Below are 25,103 nucleotides of genomic sequence, written 5' to 3' on the forward strand. Positions count from 1 at the left end.
CGTGGGGATTAGGGAGCCCAAACCCCTAGACTTTGGTCCTGCTCTCCTCTATAGGTTCTAATTTGATCTACTATTTTTAAGATGAGAAAAATATTCTTCTCTCTTTAATTAACTTAAAACCTGGCTCTTCCTTCTTAACTTTCATCCCTTTCTCTTCTTTGGTCTCCCTGATGAAGCAAAATGGTGATGACTGTGATGAATAGTAGAGCAGCTATCTCACTCCCCGGTGGTTTACTTTCCAGAGCAACTACAAAAAGAAGCAAAGCTCAGTGCATGCCTTTTTGTCCCCTATAAATGCTTGTCCACGAGCAACATTGCTTGACTACCATCGTTCTACAGATAGAGGACCTCTCCCCCATACTATAATGGACCTAGCCACTCCAGGAAACCTAGCTAGCCCTGACCATGAACAAATGATGGTGCGTAGCCTCCCTGTTCGGAGTTTGCCATGGTCTATTGCGGTTAGCAACTTTGAAAGATATGTGGCAACTTCAACCTCACTCTTCCCACTGTCAACCACCCTGAATTTTAGTCAATAGAAGGTTGCTCACGCAAACCAAGGATTCCCAACCTCGTCAAATGCCAATCATTTTGTTAGATATCGTATCAAAGTTGTATTCACTAATTTCCTTTATATGGTACAACTTATGCATTTAGACCAATAAAAAGGAGATTATTGACGAAGACCCTTGGATGATGGGTTTTGAGTTTCATTTATTTATATGTTCGGATTCGTGCCTCTAGTAGGCTAAGTTATAATATAATGCAAGTAACTGTAAAAAGATAAAGAACAATGGCATACGAGGTTGTTGGCTTGCACTGACTAGTGAGAGAACAATTCTCCACTTGGTTGCCATTGAAAAGCTTCACACCAGTATTCAATAATCAACAGCCTAAAAATAAGAAAGAATCATCCGAATCAGAACAATCACAAAACCAAACATTGAATCGGCGAAACTGGAAAGTCTTAACGAACATCCAAGTTCAACCACCATTAGCATTGAAGATCCAAATAATATGCTGCAATGAAAAATTCAAAGCGCCATTCTAGCAACTGGGGAGCCTTTAACAATTATCTCTATCCCTACGGTAATTTACCTTATCAATCTTTGCCATATACACATGATCAGAAATTCAACAACTGCGGAGGCGAGGGCTTAATTCTCAGTTAATGAAGACAGTGAGCGCATCTGTTTAGCTAATCCTACTACCATCGAAACAAAGACACTAACGGAGTGATTTGGAGTAAAAAATACTTACTTTTACAGTACATGAATAAAATACACAACCATTCTAATAAAACCTACCCTTCACCTCTTTGAAAGGGAAAGATTATCTTGGGTGGAATCTCAGTGATTTTGGCTATTTTCCAAGAAGAAAAATGAGACAAAGAAGGTGCAAAGAGAGAGAGAGAGAGAGGGACTATGAATCTCTCCTAGCTTTGTTTTTCTGTAGCTTCACCAGTCCAGTATGTTTTGACAGCAACAAGAATTTTCTCAGGATTGAATGGTCCGCTTTCATGGTCCATGATCTGGCTCTTCCATCTCATTCCATCTGTTATACTCTTAATCTTCACAAGCAGCTCCACTGAGTCCCTAAATATAACCGTCCCTTCTGGCCTCAGAATTCGGTCCATCTCCAGCAAGATGTAAGTGATGTCACACCTTCAATGTACAAATTAAAACACGTTCAACCACAATTACAAATTACAAGATCAAAGATAGCTCATGATTGAGAATACATCCCCTCAAATATTACCTGTCCTGGTATATACTAAACAAGCCACTAGCATGGATGAGATCGTATGTTCTTGGATATGTTGAGAATGCCTCACACCAGTCCTGATACGTACCGATTAAACCTCGTTCGTAAATAGCTCCCAACGTGTTATGATCTGAATTTGCAGGGACCACATTCATGACCCACACTGGATACTTTAACAATGCTGCCGCAAATCCCCCAAGATAAGCATTCATGTCCATTATATTCCGATATCGTCCAGTGGGTAGGAGACTAATAATTCGTTTGTAATGTTCCACTCTATCGTTCCACAGTTCATTATCCTCCCGAAATTTCTCAGCAGTGATGCCTGGTATTGAACCACTGCTAATTCTAGGAGGGACAGCAAATGCACGCTCCGGCCATTTTTCTACTGCCCCACCAGCAACGTCATCTGAGCTGCTTACTTCTGGAAGTGGGGTTATGCAAGCTTCCAAATCTCTGTACCTTTTTAGCACAAATTGACAAAAGAAAAATGAGAACACAAAAGGCCTTTTATGTCTGTGTGCCAAAGGAGGATATAAGAGCATTGAAGCACTAAAGAGAGTACCAAGTTGTGTCTGGATTGTCTGACTTGCATATGTGCGGTGTTTTAATGACCTTTTTACTTTTAATACACTCAATGTGGCTGATTGGCTTTTGCCAAACTGATAGATCATTATTTTCAATCACTTTCTTCCAGCATAGTCGTTTGGCAACATCTTCGATAGCATCTTGCTCTTGTTTTAAGTCCTCCTGTGTCCTTTCCCAGCCTCTCCAGTATTTCTTCCAGTGAATAGGAGGACCAGAGAGAACCCAATAACCACCAGGCCTTAGAATCCGGTCCACTTCAGTGAGATACAAACCATCTATACCAAATGAAGGAAACCATTAGCTAATACACAACTTTTGGACCTGTAGAAGAATGAGATAGAAAGTAGTAATAGGGTCATATGATGCCTAGCTGTTGTCACATAGAAGGCAGTAAAAGGGTCATTTCCCCTTCCTTATTGAGTCATCTTCTTATTTTTGACAAAATAGCTTGAGATATAGAGATGCCTTACCGTACTTTTGCCAAGGTATCAAACAGCGAGAACAATGAGCCAAGTCAAAAGCCCTGGCTGGGTAAGGAAGCCTCTGTGAACCCATGATTCCAATCATTGCAGGAACTCCACGTTCCAATGCAAATTGAACCTGTGCTTCATGTGTATCTCTTGGAGCAATAGACATTGTCAAGACATTCCTCTTCAAGAGGTAAGCACCAAAACTTGCAACCTAACACCAGAGAAAAGAAGTAAAGGAGAGAATTAGCAAAGGCAATTAGTAGACAATTGGAGCAACGGTTATTAACATAGACCGAAAGTAGATATGCCATTGTATTGCACAAGAATCAAAAACAATTCTTGATTTTAAAAAATTTATAAACCAATTAGATAGCAACAAATTCTAAAGGATGGAAAAAAATGCAAGCAAACAAATTGTCAAAAAGGATGTTCATTGCTTACCCCGCAGCCAGTATCAACTGCTGTTCTGATGGTTCCATCAGTAAGGGGAATGAGCTGGCCAATGTCATCAATATACGCATCAGCTCCCCGAGGGAACATGGTGCCTCCCCCAGGGAATCTGAAACGATCACCCTCTACTTGAATCCAATTCTGAATTGCCTTCTCAATACTGAGTTCTCTATGAGGAATATTGTCATACCAGGCATAATCTCGGCTCTGAGGCCACTTGAAAGGGGTCTTATATTTTGGTGGGGCAGGTATAAGGCAGAGGAGTAGTTCTTCCTTCGTGGGACAATGCCGCTCTCTATATTTCAACATGTCCCGATCAAATTTCCTTCCCCTCACTTTATCTTGGCAGGGAGTGTACTCGCTGAATGACATATCACATGGTGGAAACTGACTGACTGTTTTAGAACTGTCTACCTCAACTTGATGATGGCTTGCAAAGTCCAAGTTAGTTGATGATGGATTAACTGGGGAATTGCCATCGCCTGATGTAGTGGCATTACCATCACAACCAACTCTACTGTAAACATCGGATCCAGTAGTGGGAGTAGTACTATTCTGCCAAGCTCCCAACACGTAAAACAATATGCAGAGGCCACTAACCCCTAGTATCCAAGTGAGACGTTTCCTCTTTGCTTCTAGCTGATGATGCTTTGGCGATCCACTGTACTCTTTGGCCATATCGATCTACTGCAATTATCTCATGACAGCTAATATACAAAAAGATGAAACAAAGATTAGAATCGAAACATACCACAAAGTGATAAACAAAAATATCAGCTCACATTTCTCTTATAGGATGTCATCGTAGCTTTCCTTTACAGAAAAGAAGGAAAGATACCACAAGTTGCAGGAAGGGGAAATTTGTCCAAACAATTAAAAAAATAGTTTCATTCTATATTCAATTACTTTTAGAAAAGAGTAAACAAGAGGCCAGTCAGACAGAAAGGGTGGACGTAATTTGTCCAAATAAGTCAGGAAACAAGTGGATCATCCATAAGTGAACATATAATGGACTTCACGCAGGTAATTGTAAAGATTCATAAACTAGACTGAATATAACAAAAATTAAACAAAGACTCTAAAGCCGTCCAGTTGACAAGAATAAGGTGACTAAACAGAACAAACAGAGGAAAGACAGAGAAGAGCATAAGAATTGAAGCGCCTTTAAGGGAATCCAGGCACCAATATTATGATTTTTACCGTATATTAAAGAACCTGAAAAGGAAAGGCACTAAAAAACAAGCATCTCAACGTCCATGAAAATGATTTACCAAAATAAGTATAATAACCCAAGTGCCTAACAGAACACAGCATCAGATCCACTAAAAAGAAAAAAAAAAGGGAAATCATGGACAACAGAAGTCCTTTTAGAAACTTGCAAACTTCTTACAAGAAATGAACTTTGCAGAACCTTTTCTCAGGGGTTATCGTTTTCATCATTCACAACATATTAAAAAGAAAGAAAACCCTGCCCTTGGGAGATATTCAGCATTAAACATACATGGCAGCAGTGAAAAAAGCTCACCTTGTTCTTTTTGTTTTGGGAAAAGACGAAATTTTGGTACCCAAAAAAGAAACAGGAAAATACCTGAAGAAGGTGATCTGGTTCTGTTGAGACTTTCAGACACTCCAAATATGACGGTATCTGTAAAAAGTGTAGCCGGAACTTATAAATAAATAGATAGAAAAAAAAAAGGAAAAAGCTAATAAAGTAAGAAAAGAAGGACCAATTAAGTAGCTAAGAAAAAGCAGGTAGACATTGGTGCAGAAAAAAGGTTAAAATAATGGAATACCATGAAAGAGGAAAGTATAAGATCCCCGCCATTACAGGAGTTGGGGACTGTTGTTATTTTTTGATAAAAGAAAAATGATGCTACCAAGAAAATAAGTAGTGGACTGGATAACATGTGTTTACGTAGTATCCTTGAGGGTTTTTATCTCTTTTTGAAATTTTTTCGGGGAATAACCAAAAATGGACTGAAGTGAAGGACAGAAGGAGAGATGAGGGATCTAAGAAAGCGTGGGATTTGGTCTAAGAAAAGACAAAAGGCAAGTGGAAGAAGTTGAGCATTCAAAGGAGAGTGACCAGCCTCATTTGTCTCTCATCCATCTCCATTTTCCTTGCATCTTCATTTCCATTCATTTATTCCCTGCTTTTTAGGTTCCAACTTCAAAAACTTTAACATAAAAGAAAACCCTTTTCGTTTTAAAATATTATATATCCATCTGGAAACGTGGGGTGGGGAATTGGCTCCAACTTTTCAACAAGCAAAGACCCACCATACACAATCGTAATCAAGGACGGCGCTTTTCTTCTGGACTTTTTTGGCAAACAAAGAAAAACAGAAGCAAAGAATCAATGAAAGGGAAACATCAACCAGAACAAGTTGAGGCGATAAGTACTGATCGTCTACGTAAAGTTCAGTCGCCCATATATTTCAGACTAAAAGCTCGGGTATGGACTCTATGATGTCCAATCAAGTTGGTATTTAGGTAAAGATTAAAGATTTGGCAAGTAAAGATGAATTGTTGTGTAGCCAGATTAAAATTGCAGTGTATAAAAGTAGAAGTGACAAAGGAGTCACGTTGATGATTCGATAAACCCAAAACGACCGAATCCATAGCTCAGCTATGATCCTTTTTATCTTTTTAAGCTGTGATAATGATGTCGCGAGTTTGGTCTCTCGGGCTTGGAATTAATAGTGTCAGGGCTGCAACACTTTACATGCAACGACGACTTTGTAGAATCTAATACTGACTAATACTGATACGACATCATTCCTTGCCAAAAATTAAAAAAAAATTGAAAAGAAAAGACCTAGCTAAAGTGGAAAAGAACCAAGGAAGTTGGTGGGCAGTGGCCACGTTGCACTCCGACTTTTTAGTCAAAAGTGCTTTCCGGCTTGTCGTGTTTTGCGTCGTAGATAATACTAAATAATTTGTCTTTGTCAAAAGGCTGAAGGCGTTTGCCATTCAGCAAAACGGCATTGGTGCTTTAATTTTACAATTTTCGTGATTTTGTCTCTCAAAGCACACTCCCACGCGGGGGAAGCAGGACGCATCCTATGACTGGCCTTGTCTTGACGCCACCACTTCACCTCTGGAAAGAAGAAAAAATTCTCACCTGAACTACCTAATCAATTCAACCTCCTCAACCAAAAAGGTGCAACTGCAACTTATTGTCCCTTTCGCCCTTGTCAACCAAACCATATATATATATATATATATATATATTGAAAAGTATATGGTTTAATTGAGTTTCTCATTGCTCATTAGCATTAGTAAACAAATTACATTCAATATTCATTCAATTCACCGAAATTGACGTATTTACAATTCCAAAAACATGTCTTCCAAAAAAGTTTTTAAGAAAAAAATGAAACTTCTACCTTAAAAATTTCAAATTCTGACAGACAAGATTTATGAGACAAGGAAAATTATGTGACCTGATAAAATAAAACCCATAATTCAACATACCTTTGAAGGAAAGAAAAAAAAGGAAAAATAACAATACCGAGATTTTTTTTTCTTGCTCAATGGAAAATTATCTTTAACATATATTCCTAGGCCTCATTTAGGTTGGCGATTGCTGGCAACAAGTTGCATGTGTAGCATGCAATATAAGATTTGCTTCAGAGTAGCAGACCAAGGTTTGTATTTTCCTTAAATCGCCGACAAAATTTATTAATCATCGAGGCTCACAATTCACATACATGCACACTGACAGTACTTCTTTCACCACTTTTCAATTCAGGGTCTTAGACTTAGGGTGATGGATGCATACGAAATAAATTACATGTAGAAAGCCTGGTCAGGGGTCCTTCGATGACTACAGTCTACTCATTTATGTTACAACAAAAAATGGAAGCAGAGAACAGTAATTCCTATACAATAGCATATAAATCATTGCATCCGAGTCCAAACCACATGCTGCAGGCGGCTGCGAGTACAAGCAAACGCATCATAATTTACACACATTGGGACCCCATTTCATGTAACCCACATTGAATTTCTACTAGGGACTAGCGTGTACGACGGGGAATTCCTGCACTTTAATCTCCTCACCAACGAGGGGCCTTCATGCATGCCCAATGGTTCAGTTACTCCCCCAATCTCTCTCTGGTCAATCAGTGGACTTTAGGGTGTTTCCAGATTCCAATGAAATGGCTTTTTAGGGGCAGATGGCCATTCGATGAGTCAAAAAGTTAATTCCTGAGGAACTTGAACCATAATTACCCGATATAACAACACAATCATAATCAGCCGACGCAAAATGAAGATGGCTGCTTATGATACCATCAGGATATGCTACTGACCAGCTTCTTGAATTTCTGAGAAATTGTGTGCTGGTTCTTGCTGTCATAAACTTCAATTAATGCTTGTAGAGCTTTGGATATCATCGCTTTCTTTTGGTTGCCAATAGAATCATTTTCAATCTCAGGCTGAGCACCTGTCTTCCTCAGTGAGGAGCATAGCATCTTAAACCAGTCCTCCAAAAAAAATGCTTTCTGTCACAAAAGATGAGGATAAGCCAGATTAGAATAAAGTGCTAGTATTTGATTTTGAAGAAGCAATGTTCTTAGCAGTTAAATGCAAAAATTGTACAAATATTGGCCATCCATTATAGTGGGCCCTACATGCAACCCACAGGACCACATATCCAAAAATGACAAGGACTCCTTTATTGCAAGCTTCCAGTTATGTGGGATATGGTCCACTAAAAAAGGAACATTTATAATCAATTCAAAGCAGAGGTGGCATCTGGGCGCATCAGGTCATTTCAAGTTACATTATATTCAGATCATTGACTTTAGCATCAATTTCGGTTTGGACAGCTTGGCTGGTCTCCCAGGTTCCCGTTAAAATTTTACTTTGCAAGCAGATAGCAATTGAGTTCTGGTCAAGGTTGGATTCATGCTTAAGTTCGGGTTATTGACCTTTTTCAGTAATTCAGGTGGATTTGTCCGGTTAGCTTATGCCACCTCTACTTTATAGCAAGTTAGATAAACGACAAGAAGATACACAAGGACCATCATTTATCAGAATGTTATTACATTTGCAAACACTTAAACATGATGACATGGCACGGACAATATATTGTGCACATTAATTAGCTAACAATTGCACTTTTTCAGCAAGGATCAGAAACATCAATGAGCAGTTCTAAAAAAAGAAGAATATAAAATGGAAAACAATTCCATAAAAGCAATCACTAAAGAAGCTGGGTATAATGTTCATCTAATGTCAACACTCAGGCTACAATGGTAACAAATTTACAGAATCTCCAAACAAACCTAAAATCATACAAATGCTAGCCTGTAAAATTGTTTATAAACACATTTCTCTAACAGCAATTCTACACTTGTCCGACAAAACCTCTAAGTTCCTAAAATATTCATGTGTTTAAGAGTGGCAAGCTCAAGCAAAATGCTGAAGTAACTATTGGCCAAATTTATTAAGAAAACCTCTGCTCCTAATGCTTAAAAGTTAATATCCAACAGAAACTTTGTTAGGCCAAAGCCTCAAGTTACGAAGGTCTATGTGATTGTTTTAAATCTTGAAAAATTTTCACTCCATGCAAAGTGCTAGAGCGCTAAAGCTCAATCCAGATCACTCCTTCAAAAACCAACCTTGATGAGACCAAGCATTTCAAAGTGTCGCCTTTTTCCATTTTGAAAGTGAGAAATCATCAATAGTAACAATGAAAACTACATGACAGACATGACTGCATACAAAGGTTCATTGAATTCATTAATAGCATTCGTGAACATCAAATAAGGTTGGTTAATGCTTACTTTGACAAGAAAATCTTTCAGAGGTTGGTGATCAGTTGCTGAAGCAAGGCTAAGAACATGCAACATGGTTGAAGTTAACTGCAAGAGGAAAAGAAAATCCAATTCATGATTAGACATGGTTGTCTTATTCAACTTGGAACACAACAAAAGCCTTTTTCTGAATATAATTAGTTTAAATGATGTAATTTATTCTAAATTTGTCATGAAACTTCAGATTCACAGGAATCCATATGGCTATGCAAATTTCTTCTCATAATTTCACTTGATGTAATACCATATCATCCACTGACCTGGATTAGATAATAAGCATTTGTTTAACAAGTGCGGAAAATGAAATATTCTCTAAGCTGTGTTCTATCATTTCAAAAGACTTTCTCATATGCACAAAATAACCTGCTTCTCAAGCGCAACCCTATATTTGAAACTTGAAGGCACTGAAATTTGGTCTGAACATAGATTCTCCACTACATGCTCCAGACCTTGGATGATGTCTGGGAAAGATTTCCCATAATCTGCATCAAACAAAATGGAAACAAAGTGAGCAATGTCACAAATCCAGCTTTAAACTTTCAAAGAATATGAACTATTCTGACAAAAGGTCCCAGTCAACAAGTCTAAGATTAGGCGTAAATAATGATTGAAGGACCCATCATTGATTTCAAGGCAAAACAAAACCACAATTACATCATAACCATGATAAACAGTGAATAGTCCTACTACTCACCAAGTGCTGATGCTGGCACAGCCAATGCAGCAGCAGCTTGTATCCTGATCTTGAAGTTCGAAGAATCACGTAGTAGTAATAGTAGAATACCAAAAACTGATGGAGCCCTGGCAAAAATGTGTACATGCATAGTTACAAATATATCTCAATTAAGTATCACAAATTGTAAAAGGAAAACAAGTTGCTGATATAAACAAAACATGTGAAGTGATCTAGGAACTAATTAACTCAAATAGTTTGCAAGACCTTCAAATTTTTAGCTGAAAATATATTAACAGCAAAGTGTTTTTACTGATGAAACCAAAAGAGAAAATGAAATATTTCTTACAGGGTTTGCAGACAGTAATTATATATTTATATGTGTAGAGGCAACAAAGAGTGAGGATTCTATGATTATCACTTATGACTGGATATATTCATGATAGGCACCAAGGAATCCTTGTACAGGTCTAAGTGTCAATTTTGTTTTTTGGTTGCTCACTTCTTTTAAGCATCCATTATCATGCACAAGAAGTAAACATTCACAAACACTCAAGTTAGGCCGGAAAACATAACTTAGCACATAAACTCAAGCTAGCATGATTGTACAAATTACAAAGCTCAAAAACACAAACATACAAATTTAAACCAAAAAATTTAGATCCATTTCTTTTCCATTTAATTAAAATTAATAGGCTAGATTAAAAACAAAGTAAATGAAATCCTTTTCTTTTCCTATTTTAAGGGAAAAAAAATTATAAGACAAAATATTTTATTTCTTCAGAAGAGGGATTGAGGGGTTTACTTGTAGTTGTTTAGAAATGGAAAAAATATAGTTTAATAGTGAACATTTTGCCTCAGGTAGAAAGCATACCAAATAGCAGGTTTCTATTTCCATTTACAAAATAAAACCATAGATAATTATTGGGGAGCCAAGCTACTTTCTATCCTTGATCATCATTCAAAACACAGGGTTACTAGCTGCAAAACAAAGAAAACAATTCTGCAACTTCCTCCTCTGATCAAACTGGAATGTGGAGGTTTTTACATGTAGGTTTGCCTAATCCCATGACAATGAACACTGAGGCCAGAATACGTTTGGACTTTCCTTACACATGCCCAAGCTATGTAAGATAAAATTGCTCATTCATAATTTATCCAACCATTTTGTTTTGACCAACTTATGATTATTGTTAACAACAGTATAGATCAAACTGTCTAGCAAAGAATAGGCAAACATATAGGGGCAGTATTTGCAAGAATGTAAGCATGAAGACTTTAGCATCATTATACCAATCCATATCTTGCAGTTGTATTGTCTTATTCAAAAACAGGTTGCTCAGCGCGTGACAGACATTCCATTGAACCTGGTCGATGTAACGTCAGAGTCAAGTACAGAGCATAGTTAAACTAACATTCAAAAAAGATTATACGCTCACACCAAGTTGAACTCAATGTTGTCCAGAAAACTTCAATGCAAAATAATACCTTAACATTTCCAGTTGTAACACAAGAAATAAATGCTTGCACCATACTCTCCAGCCGACGCAAATCCTTCAATGATGCTGGGTCATCTCCATCTAAAGCTTTTGGATCACTTCTTGCTGACAACATAATAACATTGTTGCAAGTAGAAGAAAATCCTGTATTCACCACAGGCTTATTATGCACACATGATGAACTTGAATATCTGACAAATCTTGCAAGATTTCCCAGAGCCCTCACTGCATTTGATTTGATCTAATAGAAAGAAAAAGAAAGATAAAAGCTGATAAAGTGGCTAATTACAATCTCTTCAAGAATACAAGAACTTCATAAACTATCACTTTGCTGAGTATTATCTAGTAATTACCAAAACCAAGTAACACCTAACTTCTGAGAAAACAGGATGCCGAAATTAATTAGCGAAAATATATGAAACCTAGAGCAGCAAGGTCAGCAGTCTGCCATCATGGAAAATGCTGAACACTTGATATAAACCATGATATATAATAAACATATATTTATACAGTTAAATAGATAGTTCAATGAAACAGATATTCTAGGACACTATCTAGACAACCTTGACAATAGCATTTCAATTGTTCTTGGGCTAATATAAAGAAATCCAAATAAAATGATTCATAATTAACCAACCCTACAAGTTTAAGAATCAAGTTTATTGAGAATAATTTTCACTAACAACAAATCAATATTTACATAAATGGCATCAAGATGAAATTAAGAGATGATGTAAAAGCAACAGAAGATGAGATCCAAAACTAATATATATACATACATACACATATACACACCCACACCCTATATATTTTCCAATTTGGTAAAAGGAGGGACACCCTGCCCTTCCCTTATTCTCCACCCATCTTCTCCCTTATCTTTCTCTGTGACTGAGTACATTACCCAATTGAACTTCTGGCAGATATAAAGCTAGAGCAAGAAAACTCATGAAAGCATAGATATATTCCAAGAACCGAAATACCTCTATTCTAAAAACTGAAATAACTCACAAACATACAAGATTTCTGGAACAGACACAAGAAGTTGTCAACAACAGCTCAAGCATACACAGCAAAGAAGGCAAAAAGTGTACATCAAATTCCTATCTCATAACACCTCCAAGTTATCTTTCACACCAATCTCCCACAAATTATAAAAGGTTATAAAATGCCTACAAACATATATACCTTGTCCCCATCCTTCGTTAGATGCAAAGCACACTCAGTTAACAACTCCACTAATTGGGAGTTTGTGTCTGAATCTGTAACAGTGTCCAGAAAAGGATAATTAGATACTTGCAACAACCATAGTTATCATTATCGTATGATACGCGATACGTATAGTGCAATGCAATACTAGTAAAAAACAATACATATCTATAACTGTATCGCATTTGATCAAGTATCGAAAGTGCATCGTACGATATGCGATACATATCTTACGATATGGGCATATCGTACAATATAGTTGATACACTTTTTATAAACTTAATAATTTTTATTATTTTTTTCAAGTTGAAACATGAAATTATATTTTATGAGTTTCAATCTTTAGATTTTAAACAAAAAAATACTAAAAAAATTGAATTCCCTTTTAATTTCAACATAATAAATGTTTTTTAATTTTTAATTAATGAATTAATATGAAAAAATATATATTTTATTAAAAATCTATATTATTAAAGAATATGTTGAAAGTTTAAATTAAAAAAATAATCATCTTTCCAATTATTGCCCTATAATCTTCAATTATGTTAAAAAATATAATATTTTTCAATTTTTTTCTTTATTTTATATGTATACATGTTATTTATAATTAATTTTAAAATTTTTTACCATATCTTACAATACGGTACGATACTCGATACAAAATAAAAAGATTTCACTACACGCTATGTATCTTGATTTAACAACTATGGCAACAACATTAGCATCAAATATAGCAAATTCAAAAATAATTCTATCAAGCCAGAAAGCCACCTATAGACTGTTTTAAAGGAAAATCATTACCAAAGTGACGGAAACAATCACATATGTTCGCCAAAGCCCAAGAGGCTGGTATTCGCACCTGCAAAAGTATTCATAAGTGATATTTACATTTGAATAAGTAATTATATAAATGCCCCCTTAAGATCTAACTCAAGAACAGTATGAAAATATACCGAGACCACTGGATCACGAGTGTTACTCTCAACAGCATGGATAAACTTGCCAAGGATCTCTGCACTAAATAGTTTAGGCTCTTCATAAACTTTTCATTCATGATTTTTACACATATTCAACCAATTAAAAGATCATAATAGATCGTTTAGCAACATCATAGAATCACCTCTCAGAAATCTTCTGGAAACATGAGACAACACCAATTGCTCGACAAGCAGCCGACCTGACTGAAGGAACCTCATCATGCATAGCAGCACTGATCTACAATGTTTTTGTTTTCCCAAACATAAAACAAGGAGAATTTGGAGTAAACATTATGTAAGTTCACCACAAAAAGGAAAAGGAAAAAAAGTTCAGGCTTGAATTAATGATATATCAGGACTTACTAAAGAAGAAACAACAAATTCCTGATTCCCCTTTGGAAGAGTGAAGAATACAGAGGAAGTGATTCCAGCAAAACAGGTTACTGATGCGGTTCGAACCTTCCAGAGGAAAGCAGCAGTTCAGTGTAATATACAGTTATAATAGAACACTTAGAATCTTGTAATAAGATTACTTACCACCTTCAATAAAATTGAAAGAGATAATAATCACAATGTAAAAAGTGAAACCCCCAGTTTCCTCTAACTCTTTGGTATTCTTCATAAAAAAATGAAAATTAATTTTGAGTCCAAAAATGATTCCAATTTGGATGGTTTTTACCAGATAGGGAATTCAAAATATGACAGACAATAACAAGCTTATCCCTACAGAGTTTACAATCACGTACTTTAACCCTAAAAAGTGTAGCTTTCACACACAAGTTTCTGGTGCTTAAGCAGTTAAACTTCATTACTTCACCAATTAAAAGGTTGCTATTACACATAGCACCATTGGCCATCCACACTAAATCAACCAGATAATCCTTAAGCTTCTCCTAGAGTTGCCGGAAAGTTCAGAATTTTCATAGTCAGATGCAATTCCATCCAACATTATGGTGTTTTAGCTTTTATTTATTTAGCTACTCTGAATTAGGAGGATCCTTTACTCATTGACATAATTGGACTACCAGAAGTAAAGATTCATAGGAGAATTGCTGCATCCACCTCTAGTTTCATATAGAAGAACAAAAACAAAATAATGATGATTATGATGATAATAGGAATCGAAAAAAAAAAAATCAACAAGTCAATAAACTTAGCTTTGAATAAGCCTTAGTCTGCAGGCACGTCAGTAGTTAGGAAACTAATAAAAAGGGTTAAAAAATAACTAACCATTGCAGAAGCATGCCATAGAATGAGAGGCATGTGATTCTCAATTGTCTCAGCCCACTGCTCAATTCCTGATGGATTAGTATCTTCCACACTCTGAGGTGCATATGATGGAGCTGATGATATTTTCTTAATCCTTATGCAATCAGAAGTAAATGGGGTATCCAAAAATTTTTCATCTGAAAGATCCTCAGTTCCTTTGAATCCTGATATTGCACGAAGGCATTCATCCAAAACCTGAAGAATGAAGTAACATCAAAAGTTATGAATCAAGTGTCAAGTCTAACAAGGAGAAAGAACTAAATCAGAAATGAAAACTTGCACACACAACTACCACATGGAGAAGGGCATCTTGCCCTATTAGGTACAAAGCTCATGACATGGTATCAAAAACTGAAACTCCCTAATATCTAATATATCTAATATCCCTGACAAGAAGAATCTGCCAGCCTTCCACAGGTTTGGTGCACAGGATGTGTTTCTGGAGTTTTCAGACCATTGAAATCCTAATGAACCACAACAAAAATGATACTAATGCCTTTGAAGGGTATATTCAAAGGGATCTAATCTGAACTGTCACTTGATCACAACAATTATGTTCACAAACATACAATAAGTCATAAATTAAAAATTAAACAAAAAAAAGAAATGATATGACAATGGATATCTTACCTTTATAGCAGAGGTAACAATTTTTTCCCCAACAAACAAAACAGTATTTCCAGCTTGTTCCTTCCAGGTCTTTGTTGGAATTTCTGCAGAAGCTTCTCTCAGAAATTTGTGAACAATGGCAGAAATTTGTCCCCAACATGCTAGCATTAAGTCTGGGTAATTGTGTGACAAAGCTCTAAGGGCCTGGAACACGTCATGCATATATCACTATGTGTAGGACAGGTATTCTCAATTTAAAACACTGAAGAAGTATTCTCAAAATCTCAATTGAATACACTCAATTCTCAAGTTTAAATATCAAAAGGTCAAAAATCGAAACCTAATGCCAAGTTTAACATAACCTATATATATAGCCTAGGAAAATAAAGCCCACTTAAATACCAAGCAAGCCAAAAAAAGAAAAAAAAAACACAAACAAGCAAGCCCACAGAATAAATTAAATCCTGTTTAACTAAATTTATGCCTAGAAGAGACATTCTTCCAAAACTTGCAATAATAACCTCCATCATATGCTTCTCCAAACACAGCATTGCACAATCATAAGAGCAAAAAGTATCTATTGGATGTACCAAACAAATATATATATATATATTCTGGAAGATCCCCTTTTTAATCTTGAACTGTCTGTTTTTGTCCAATATGAACAAAAGCTCCCAAAGACATGCATGCATGAGCACACACAAACATGCTCACTTAACATAGAAACAAACAAGCATTATCTTCACAATCAACTTCATACAAGGTTCATCAATTCTATTGCACTGATACTACATTTATCATTTATCAATCCTGTGGCTCATTACACTTACACATGATCTCATGGCCACTTTAGCTTCCAGTATTTCATCTATATTTGCTTTAACAAGCAGATAATTCAAGCTTAGGCAGCTTAGCTTGAAACAGCATATATCATACATTCTATGAATATGAGATACCAAATTGTCATGATGTCACCGAAGAACCAGGAAGTACTAACTGGAGAAAAAATGGAAAATGTGCTAACAAGGCTCAGTGATACAAAATGATTGCATGCTCAACCACAGGAGCATTCGAAAGCCACCACAACTCAACATAATTAATCAACACACTAAATGCTCATAGCTTTACTTGAAATTACCTGAAGTGCTTCAAAGCATATTGTTGGGTTGCTTAGCCGCTCAGAATGTTGAAGTAATGTAAAAAGAACACCTGACTTCTTCTCAGCCTCCACAGAACCTGGAATATCGCTTCAAATGGATTTCCAAGGTCAAATTAGCAAATATTTTGTAGCAGAGAGACAAAAAACACTTGTTTCTCTAAACAAGATTTTGATTATATGATACATGCATACAACTCTAAACTTAGGACAGAAAATTGGCAATGCAAAACTGGACATGGAACCCATACACCCTGAATAATTTATTCACATCAAAGAAACTCTCAACAGTAAATAAAAGAACTCAAGTGTTTATTATCCTTGTTCACCAAATAAAAACCAAAATAGTTACTACATATTAATGAGACATGTTCTCATTCAGGTCTCGACGCAATGTAATAACATAAAAAACTCCAATCACAAATGAGATAGTGCATCAATTTGTCCTCAAGGAAACATTTTCACGAACCACGTGTGAAATGTTCGGCAGGGTTTTGCTTCCCAAAATTGGGGAGAAGCAGGGCATGACCAGCTTTTATCCTCAAACCTCTCTCATATGGTGTCCAAACACTTAGGAGTGACATATATGTATGGAAGTTTCAACATTTGAATTAGTGAAAACCTTATTATAAGACACAAGAGTATGAATGCATGCACAAGATGGATAAATAAGGAAAGCAACAAAAGTCAAAAGCATAATTTTTTTATGAAAGATATAGTGACAATATAAAAAATTTGAAGAAAGAAAAAAGTTAAGCACTAAGAACAGAAGTGAAGAGTAGAGTTGATCCCTATGCCTCCCTCTTAGTGACTCTTTCACTCCAGTGTTCAGTCACTCTAATTTCTCACTCCTCACCACAGCATGAGATGATGTTATAAAAGCGTATTACCAGCTCCATGCTTTTACTTCTATTACCAAAGGTATAAGCAATCGGTATAATGCTCTTTAGTAACCTCGTTGACATGAAATCAATCTCAACAAGAAGCATGTATGATTGGTTTCACAAGCTGAAATCCATCTCCTCCTCTTCCACCACAACCCCCCCCCCCCCTCCCCCTCCCTTTTCCCAAAAAAAAGAAAGAAACAGGGAAAGACTACCTGAAATGAAAAAAAAATTTTGCCAAACAGAAGCGAGCTAACCTGTTGACACTTCCTCTAAAATCATTTCTTTGACTTGGATCAAAGGTGAAACTGATAAAGCAGCTGTTAAACAACTGATAGCAGCAACCTAACAAAAGAGATAAGATCTGATATAGTTATATGCACAACCAAAAATACCTAAATGCTACCTATCCACACCAGTGAAAGAGATGTGGGTTTGGGGAAGAGTGAAGCAAAAAATAATAAAAAATGATTAAAAACCCCTAACCTGCAGACCGGTCTGATCACTTTTGAATGGAAAACCTGCTTCAATCCTTGCTTGCAAAGACATAATTACTTTTGGCAACAACTCTACGGGCATTCTTGAATATCTGTGGAATTATGAGCAAAATATGCAATAAATCCAATATACATGTGCAAAGCTTTTCTCAAAAGATAAAGGAGGCAACACATGAAGTTAATGAAGGCATGAGTACCAGCGAATCAGTTCATATTCAAGCATCTAAAAGCATCCAATAAGAACCGGACTGGATTTTTGTAAAGGATAGAAACTCAGATTCTTATTCACCATTCAAAAATTTTCGCAAATCAAATTCATAATAAAGTCCAAGTAGGCCTTTGAAAATGAAATGATTGAAGTAATTGTTTGTCCTTATCAGTTTAAGGAATCGCAAACCTGTACTAAAGTGGATTACAAATATTACGAATGAGCGCATTTATGTAAATCACTTTCCATGCACACAATGAAAGCATAACCTACCTTAGTTTCCAAGATAATTACCAGAATATCATGATATTAATAGTATACAAAATAAAATTAGAAGAAGAAATGAGAGACAGAGAGGGTGGGAGGAGGGGATAATAGAGACAAGAAAGGAAAGGACATAAGTGGAGGAAAGATTCACTCACCAATCTCATAAGTTACAAAATTGACTTTGGAATAGTCCTATAATCCCTCTTCACTATCTTTCTTTTTGTTCTGTATAGGTTTGGTCTCTCCTTCTTTTATCTCTCGAAGTATAGATTACCTAGCTTACAAGGTTCCCCAAGGTTCTACTACTCTCAAACACCACCTATGTCTTATTTTGCCACTTAAAAAGATTCAACATATCAGTGCTCTTATAGTGATAGAAAACTCTTAATAAATGCACATGATCAGTCTGAAAACAAGGTACCGCTTCATAAGAATATAAATGCAACAGAAAGCATTAATTGCAATACAACAAATTGTCAATTAAAAAAGGAGGGAAAAAACTAAGAATTTTAACAAACATGAGAATGCATGATAAGGAAGATTCATACGGTGTGCACGATATCAAGAGCATGAGAATCTTGAATACCAACACCAGCAACCGACTATTAGTTTCATGCTGAATTAAGTATAGAATACCTACATCACAAAGGAGAGAGACACAGATAGTACAATAGATAATTATATTAGATAACAGCAAGAAACACAGACTAGAAAAAACAAAAGCAAGCACAGTCTGCATAAAATTAATTATACTGCACAAAACAATCATTTCTAGTACCAGTATGAAGTTGCATTAGTATCTGGCCAAGTGAACTAGAAAGTGCCATAAAAGATTCGCATTTAGTAGATTCCTTGTATTCTGCTACCTGCAGAAAAACAGTAGCAGGCCCATCCATCATGACAGCCAGAGCTGAGGCCGATGCCATCCGTGCCTAGGTATCACAAAATTGCAGAGTAAGCAAAGAAGCATTGCTGAGGTTAAGGTAAATGTCTGCCAAATAGATGATGTAAAGTCATATATAACCATGAAAATATCCATGCCATCATAATCCAATGATTGTCAACTAAAATTAAGAGCAAGGCCTCGATGATAAATAATTGGCCAAGAAAAATGGATGTTAAGAAAAAAAAATTACCTACAAACAACAAAAGTTGTACCTTTAAGTAAGGATCAAATAGCAAGGATGCCATCAGAGTGGCTTCAAATTTCCTGCAATTGGCAATGTGAAATAAATGGAAAACGAAGATAATTTGCTAAAGGCAAAGAAAGGAGCATAAATCTATGGAAAAATTAGCTCATTGAGATGAAGAGTGGATTGCATTGCCTTGGTTGTAGTACATCATTGGTTGGCAAAAGCATTGTCCATTGAGCTGTAAAGGATTTAGGATCAGCTTGACAAAGATCCTTCACCAGAAACACACACAATCAAAGAAGCCCCAATGAGAAGTATTCAGTGTCAATGATCATTCATGAGTACCTTTCTGCATTAATGACCAAAACGAAGCCAGGAAATGACACCCAGCAACATAAAAAACTAACAAAGACAAGCAGCTTCCATGGTTTGACGGCATCAAACTCGCATTAAGTTAATCCAAGAGTAGCAGAAAGCAATATCACAACAACAAAAATACATAGTAACTCAAAGCTATGTCCATACAAATCATAGAGTAGAATCTAGATCATAGTGTTGAATTACGAAATTTGAAACAGCTGGATACTTAAAAAAATTCCAGCACCAACAAAATGATAGTTGTATACAGAAATGCTAAAGACCCCATAAATTATTAGGAAGGACTTAAAACTTTAGGGTGGATAAAATAGTATTTCATTTATTTTTGAAAACCATGTAACACAACTAACTGTAAAAGGTAATTTAAGCTGACTTCAAGGTAAATGCCCTTCCCAAACTAATTCTATTCTGACATAAGAAATCTTAAATACACAGAATATCAAATCAAACAAAGAAAACAGGCTAAAAAAACTTGGATCCTTCCATGCTGTATCAGTGCAGAATTCATAGTCATTACTAATGTCAATTCATATGACTAATCAGTCAATTTAACAATCTAGAATACAAAAAATTATGTGCAAAAAGACTCAATTTACACTGCAAGATCAAGGTTTAGGTATCATACTCATGGTGCTGTGAGTATTCCTGCTAATTCCTAAATCATAAGGAAGAGTCGCCACATTTCAAAGTTTTTCCACATACTTAATAGGGAATAGTCAAAAACCACCTAGAAGTAGGCTATAAAACTGCAGAAACCTTGGTTTACCTAAACATCAAAAGTGAGTCACAAATAAGAAAGAAATATGTTCTAAATTTACCTGTACACAAACAATAGCAGATACTCTAACCTTCGAGCATCGAGAACTATTAATGTCATTAAGTGATCCATCATTGTCACTGTAATCAGAATCTGACGATGTAATATCAACCATAGAAGAATCGTGATCAGAAGAACTCTGAGCATCCTGAGCTTTAGCCTGCCTCATATTAAAGCCCTCCTTTTTACGCAAGTGCGGAGGCCTATACGGAGTATTATTTGTTTTTTTAGGCTCTTCTGAAGTCAACTTAAGACTCAGTGAACCAGGTTCATTCTCCTTGCTACCAACAGCAGCACACATGAGTTGGGGTCCACCAGTAAGGCCATAAACAAAAAACATTCGCAAGGATGCCACAAAACCAGAAACCTGCAAGTACATTTTACATTCATGAAGTAGCAAAGACAAAAAAACAATTAAATATTTATGAATTAATATTATGGCTGTAAAGTATAATGATTTACTTACATGTTCAGAAATCGAACCTTTAGGATCCATTAGAACCAAATGAAGGCAATGCAGAAGAGATACATAAAACCTGCACACAACATGAAATATTGTTTACCAATACATGAAAGAAAAATATCAGTTTTTATTTTCTCAATTTCTCTTCATTGGTTATTGGAGGAAAGAGTCATACCTGGACATGACAATGTCTTCAACAACCAAATTCTTGGATGCTAATGAGTCCATCATCTTCCTAAGAATCTAATTCAGAAAACTCAATCTTAGTGACTCATTCATAGATGCCATTAAAGCCAAGTAGAGAACTTACCTGAATAGTTGATTGCCAAGTATCGACTGGAAAAGATGAACCAGTCCTTGAATATACTTCACCAAGCATAGTAAAGGTGGTAGTTTGAACTTCCCATAAACTACCATACCGTGGTGATTTCTTTCCCATTTCAATAGCACTCTTTTGATTGCCACTTGGACGATACAAGGAGATTAAATCCACGTGTGAACGTGCAATGATGTGAAGAAGAAAATTTACCAACTGAATATCATCTGACAGAGAGCATTTCCGTTGGTTTGCACTCACAAGATATCTGGGAAATAAAAAACTTCAGAATTTACGCAAGCATGAAAAAAAAAGTGCAAAGGGGAAAATAAAAGCATGGGAAGTTGAATAAACCTGAGAGTTTCTAAGCATTCCAAAACTGGTTTATACAAAGCAGCATTGGAGGGTTTTTTGGCAAGAAAAAAATCCATCATTTTGGTAAACGAGTCGAGAAGGAGAGTCCACAATGAGGAATTCATGTCGAGAGAAACTCGACGACTGACGTCATGGATCTAGGGCAACCAAGGAAACAATAGGTAATTGTATAACAAACAAATAAAATAAATGAAGAACAAGAGTAATTGAAACTGAGATACCAAGTGGCAAGTGTTGGAAAAGGTGGGGATCCAATCTTGTTGAAATTGGGAGGCATTGGCAACCAGTTGGATGAGAAATAATAGATCCGAAGTCACCTGAAATTAAAAATTCGGAAAGCTTTTATCATCAAATGAAAAGGAATAGCAAAATAAGTGAAATTTTGGACATAGAGAGATACCTCGTGGGCAGGGAGGTCGGAGGCGGCAGAGATGAAAGAACAGTGAGAGTGAGAGAAGAGTAGGGATTGGACAAGTTGATGGATGGAAGGAGGGTTCGATAGGGTTTCGTCTCTCAGAGTGAGAAATGCCGTTCTCCATGACCTGGCCCCCGCCGCCGACGCCGCCAGTGACGATGATGATGTCGCCATAGACGGTGTATCCGTTTGGGAATTAAAGTCGCAAAATCGTTCAACGATCAAAATCCTCCAAGCGCAAACTCCTCCATGATCAATTGCAGCGCTCTTGTTTTCTCGCGCACCTGATTTGATTCATTCTTTACCTTTTGGGAGTAGGATTTAGGCGGTGGGCGGCCCGTGCTTGGTGGTGAAAGGGAACAAAAAAGGAGTAGAAAATTACCGTTAACTAGCTGCGGGGCCGACTAGCCTAAAGTGAAGAAAAGCCCAAAGATGCTACATCAGCTTTAGAACAGTGAAGGTTCAAGAAAAAGCCCAAAATCAGCCCGAAACTCTCCCATCAATATCAAGTAGGACACGTGTATATATGTGTGTGATAGACCATTACTTATTTATTTAATGCATCTTTTAGATTTTAGATTTAATTATCTCTTTTTAGCTCTAATTTTTATCGGTCAAAAACTCAAAATACCCATCAAGTTCTTATATCCATATATTTGTTTAATTTAATTCATATATTCAAAATTGAAGCAATTTAATTTATTGATTTTGATAATTACTTCAATTTAATCTACTTCATTAACGACATCCAATTATACTGTTAAAAGAATTATATCAGTGCTGACGTGGCATATTTTTTATAACATGGCATTCACATGATGACGTGACATGTCACATCACACCAACTTGATGACATGACAGTGCCACATGGTCTAATATGATGATGTGGCACTGACAAGTTGACATGTCAGTGCCACATAACAGATAAAAAATTTTTCAAAAATTTTTTTTTGTGGCACGTCATAAGAACTAAATTGAATATAAGTATATAGTACAGGAACTAAATTGAACAAAATTGAGATGTTGAGAGACTAAATTGAAAAATACAAATCTTTAAGTAGATGATAAATATACTTATTAATAAGTCAAATATTTAAATGTAAAATATTTATGGTATTAAAAAATATATATAAATCTTTTCATATTTGATTATTTGATTCTAAAATATATATATGAATTTATCTTCTTCGCCAAAATTAAATTTGAAATCTCTTTCCATAAAAAAAATTTTTAAAAATTCATATCTAAATTCAAATTTAGATGAATAGCTTGCATTATATTATAATAAAATAAATAAAAAGACTAAATACATTTTTTTCTATTTATAATAGTATAAAAATTTGAAATTTATTTGACTTAGTTTTTAACTTGAGTTGAACTCAAAAAAATAAAATGGGTTGATTTAGTTACAACTTCACAATTTACAAATATCCATTCTTTTAAAATTATTTAACCCTTACTTAATTTACCTTTTATTTAAATTTACTCATAATTTTTTATAAAACGATTTTATTTAAGTTCAAATATCACAATCAAATTTTGTTAATTTTAAATTTACATTATTAATTTGGATCTACAAAAAATTTATAAATACAAAATAAAATTGTATAAATATTTACAATTATTTAACTCTATCAACCATAAATGTAGTTTTTAATCCAAAAAATTTTAACCTAAAGAATATAACTTGAAATATTAAACAAAATAAAAACATAAAAAATAAATTAAAAATTAAAAGAGTGGAGTAACTCATATTCTATGATTGTAATAAGAGATTTGTCATACCCAAATTAAGCAAGTCATAACAAATAATTATTTTTATAATTATCGCTAACTTCATTTGTCATTTCTTTATCTAATATAATGTAAGTTATTCATCTAAAATTGACTTTAGGTATGAACATTTTTTCAAAATTTTTTATAGAAGGAGAATTCAAACTTAATTTTTTCAAAGAAAATAAATTAATATACATATTCGACAATCAAATAATCAAATATTAAAATATTTATCTATATTTTTTAACATCATAAATTTTTTATATTTAAATATTTATCTTATTAATAAGTATATCTACCATCTACTTAAAATATTTATATTTTTTAATTTTTTTTTTAATTTAATCTCTCAACATCTCAATTTTATTTAATATAATCCTGGTACTATATAATTTTGTTCAATTTAATTCTTATGACGTGGCACAAAAATTTTTTTTGAAAATTTTATATCTGCCATGTGGCACTGACATGTTGATATGTCAGTGCCACGTTAGCATTGCCACGTCATTGTATCAGGATCACGTGGCACTACCACATTATCAATGTGGTGACACGTGGCATGTCACGTCATTGTGTGGATGCCACATAATCAAAATATACCACATAAGTGCTGACGTCTTCATTTTAACGGTAAAATTGGATGCCGTTAATGAAAGAGATTAAATTGAAATAATTATCAAAATTAAATGACTAAATTACTTTGATTTTGAGTACAATAATTAAATTGAACAAAATGCATGAATACAAGGACTTAATGGGTATTTTGACCAATTTTTATCTCTTCAAGCAAAAGGAAAATAATTTCTTTTAAATTACTAATAAAGTATTATTTCAATGGCAAGGACAAAATCTTAAAATCTTAATAACTTAATCTAATTTTATGTTAGACAAACTATATGCTAATTTATTGATTTGTTTTATTGCTCTTTCAACATATTAATTATGTCTTAGGCAAGGAAAAAATTTTAATTATAATTTAAATTTAAATAATCACGTTACAAGTGAAATGAAGCCCAATTCTAGAGGTCCAAAAAATTCGTTTACCAAGTGTTGAAAGAACATTTTCAAGTTTATGTTACCAAGATTTT

General features: G+C 35.1%; 2 protein-coding genes and 1 non-coding gene across 6 annotated transcripts; all 3 read right to left on the reverse strand.

Annotated features, from left to right (window-relative positions):
- Positions 1-1,239: 1,239 nt before the first annotated feature.
- On the reverse strand, positions 1,240-5,444 carry LOC18605906 (S-adenosyl-L-methionine-dependent methyltransferases superfamily protein). Of its 2 annotated transcripts, none has more exons than XM_018118418.2 (7): positions 5,066-5,444; positions 4,861-4,917; positions 3,264-3,979; positions 2,823-3,033; positions 2,330-2,627; positions 1,759-2,226; positions 1,240-1,664 (listed from the first exon to the last, which is right to left on the reverse strand). In XM_018118418.2, exons 3-7 carry the CDS (start codon positions 3,948-3,950, stop codon positions 1,436-1,438), a joined length of 1,893 nt encoding a protein of 630 aa, XP_017973907.2. In that variant the 5' UTR covers positions 3,951-3,979; positions 4,861-4,917; positions 5,066-5,444; the 3' UTR covers positions 1,240-1,435. The 2 variants fall into 2 exon arrangements, with proteins under 2 accessions (XP_017973907.2, XP_088661015.1); XM_088804889.1 differs by having other exon boundaries at positions 4,798-4,917.
- A 1,479-nt stretch (positions 5,445-6,923) lies between these two features.
- LOC18605907 (ARM repeat superfamily protein) lies at positions 6,924-22,652 on the reverse strand. 3 transcript variants are annotated; one of them, XM_018117860.2, is made up of 28 exons: positions 22,225-22,652; positions 22,046-22,141; positions 21,804-21,961; positions 21,444-21,717; positions 21,309-21,376; positions 21,137-21,206; positions 20,672-21,037; positions 19,668-19,747; positions 19,501-19,552; positions 19,121-19,274; positions 18,891-18,978; positions 17,857-17,959; positions 17,628-17,715; positions 16,469-16,566; positions 15,352-15,534; positions 14,683-14,916; positions 13,816-13,911; positions 13,596-13,690; positions 13,429-13,492; positions 13,277-13,334; positions 12,455-12,528; positions 11,259-11,510; positions 11,064-11,137; positions 9,792-9,898; positions 9,461-9,579; positions 9,068-9,145; positions 7,589-7,780; positions 6,924-7,484 (listed from the first exon to the last, which is right to left on the reverse strand). In XM_018117860.2, exons 1-28 carry the CDS (start codon positions 22,411-22,413, stop codon positions 7,470-7,472), a joined length of 3,525 nt encoding a protein of 1,174 aa, XP_017973349.2. In that variant the 5' UTR covers positions 22,414-22,652; the 3' UTR covers positions 6,924-7,469. The 3 variants fall into 3 exon arrangements, with proteins under 3 accessions (XP_017973349.2, XP_017973348.2, XP_017973347.2); XM_018117859.2 differs by having other exon boundaries at positions 6,924-7,492; XM_018117858.2 differs by having other exon boundaries at positions 6,924-7,780; positions 22,225-22,651.
- Positions 22,653-23,983: 1,331 nt separating this feature from the next.
- LOC148763830 (small nucleolar RNA snoR8a) lies at positions 23,984-24,076 on the reverse strand. Its single transcript, XR_016025635.1, has one exon. It is a non-coding gene; the product is annotated as a small nucleolar RNA snoR8a (small nucleolar RNA).
- Between the last annotated feature and the right edge of the window lie 1,027 nt (positions 24,077-25,103).

This window comes from Theobroma cacao, chromosome 3, assembly GCF_053813885.1.
Source record: "Theobroma cacao isolate CCN51 chromosome 3, ASM5381388v1, whole genome shotgun sequence".
Taxonomy (NCBI): Eukaryota; Viridiplantae; Streptophyta; class Magnoliopsida; order Malvales; family Malvaceae; genus Theobroma; species Theobroma cacao.

What these genes read in the sequence shown, in the direction of transcription:
- LOC18605906 (XM_018118418.2), bottom strand. Translation starts at nt 3,950, where the DNA reads ATGGCCAAAGAGTACAGTGGATCGCCAAAGCATCATCAGCTAGAAGCA. An exon ending in GACAATCCAGACACAACTTG is followed by an intron (nt 2,227 to 2,329) that starts GTACTCTCTTTA and finishes TGTGCTAAAAAG; the next exon opens with GTACAGAGATTTGGAAGCTT. An exon ending in TTTAGTATATACCAGGACAG is followed by an intron (nt 1,665 to 1,758) that starts GTAATATTTGAG and finishes TGTACATTGAAG; the next exon opens with GTGTGACATCACTTACATCT.
- LOC18605907 (XM_018117858.2), bottom strand. Translation starts at nt 22,413, where the DNA reads ATGGCGACATCATCATCGTCACTGGCGGCGTCGGCGGCGGGGGCCAGG. An exon ending in TTGTTACCTCTGCTATAAAG is followed by an intron (nt 14,917 to 15,351) that starts GTAAGATATCCA and finishes TTCATTCTTCAG; the next exon opens with GTTTTGGATGAATGCCTTCG. An exon ending in CTCGTGATCCAGTGGTCTCG is followed by an intron (nt 13,335 to 13,428) that starts GTATATTTTCAT and finishes ATACTTTTGCAG; the next exon opens with GTGCGAATACCAGCCTCTTG.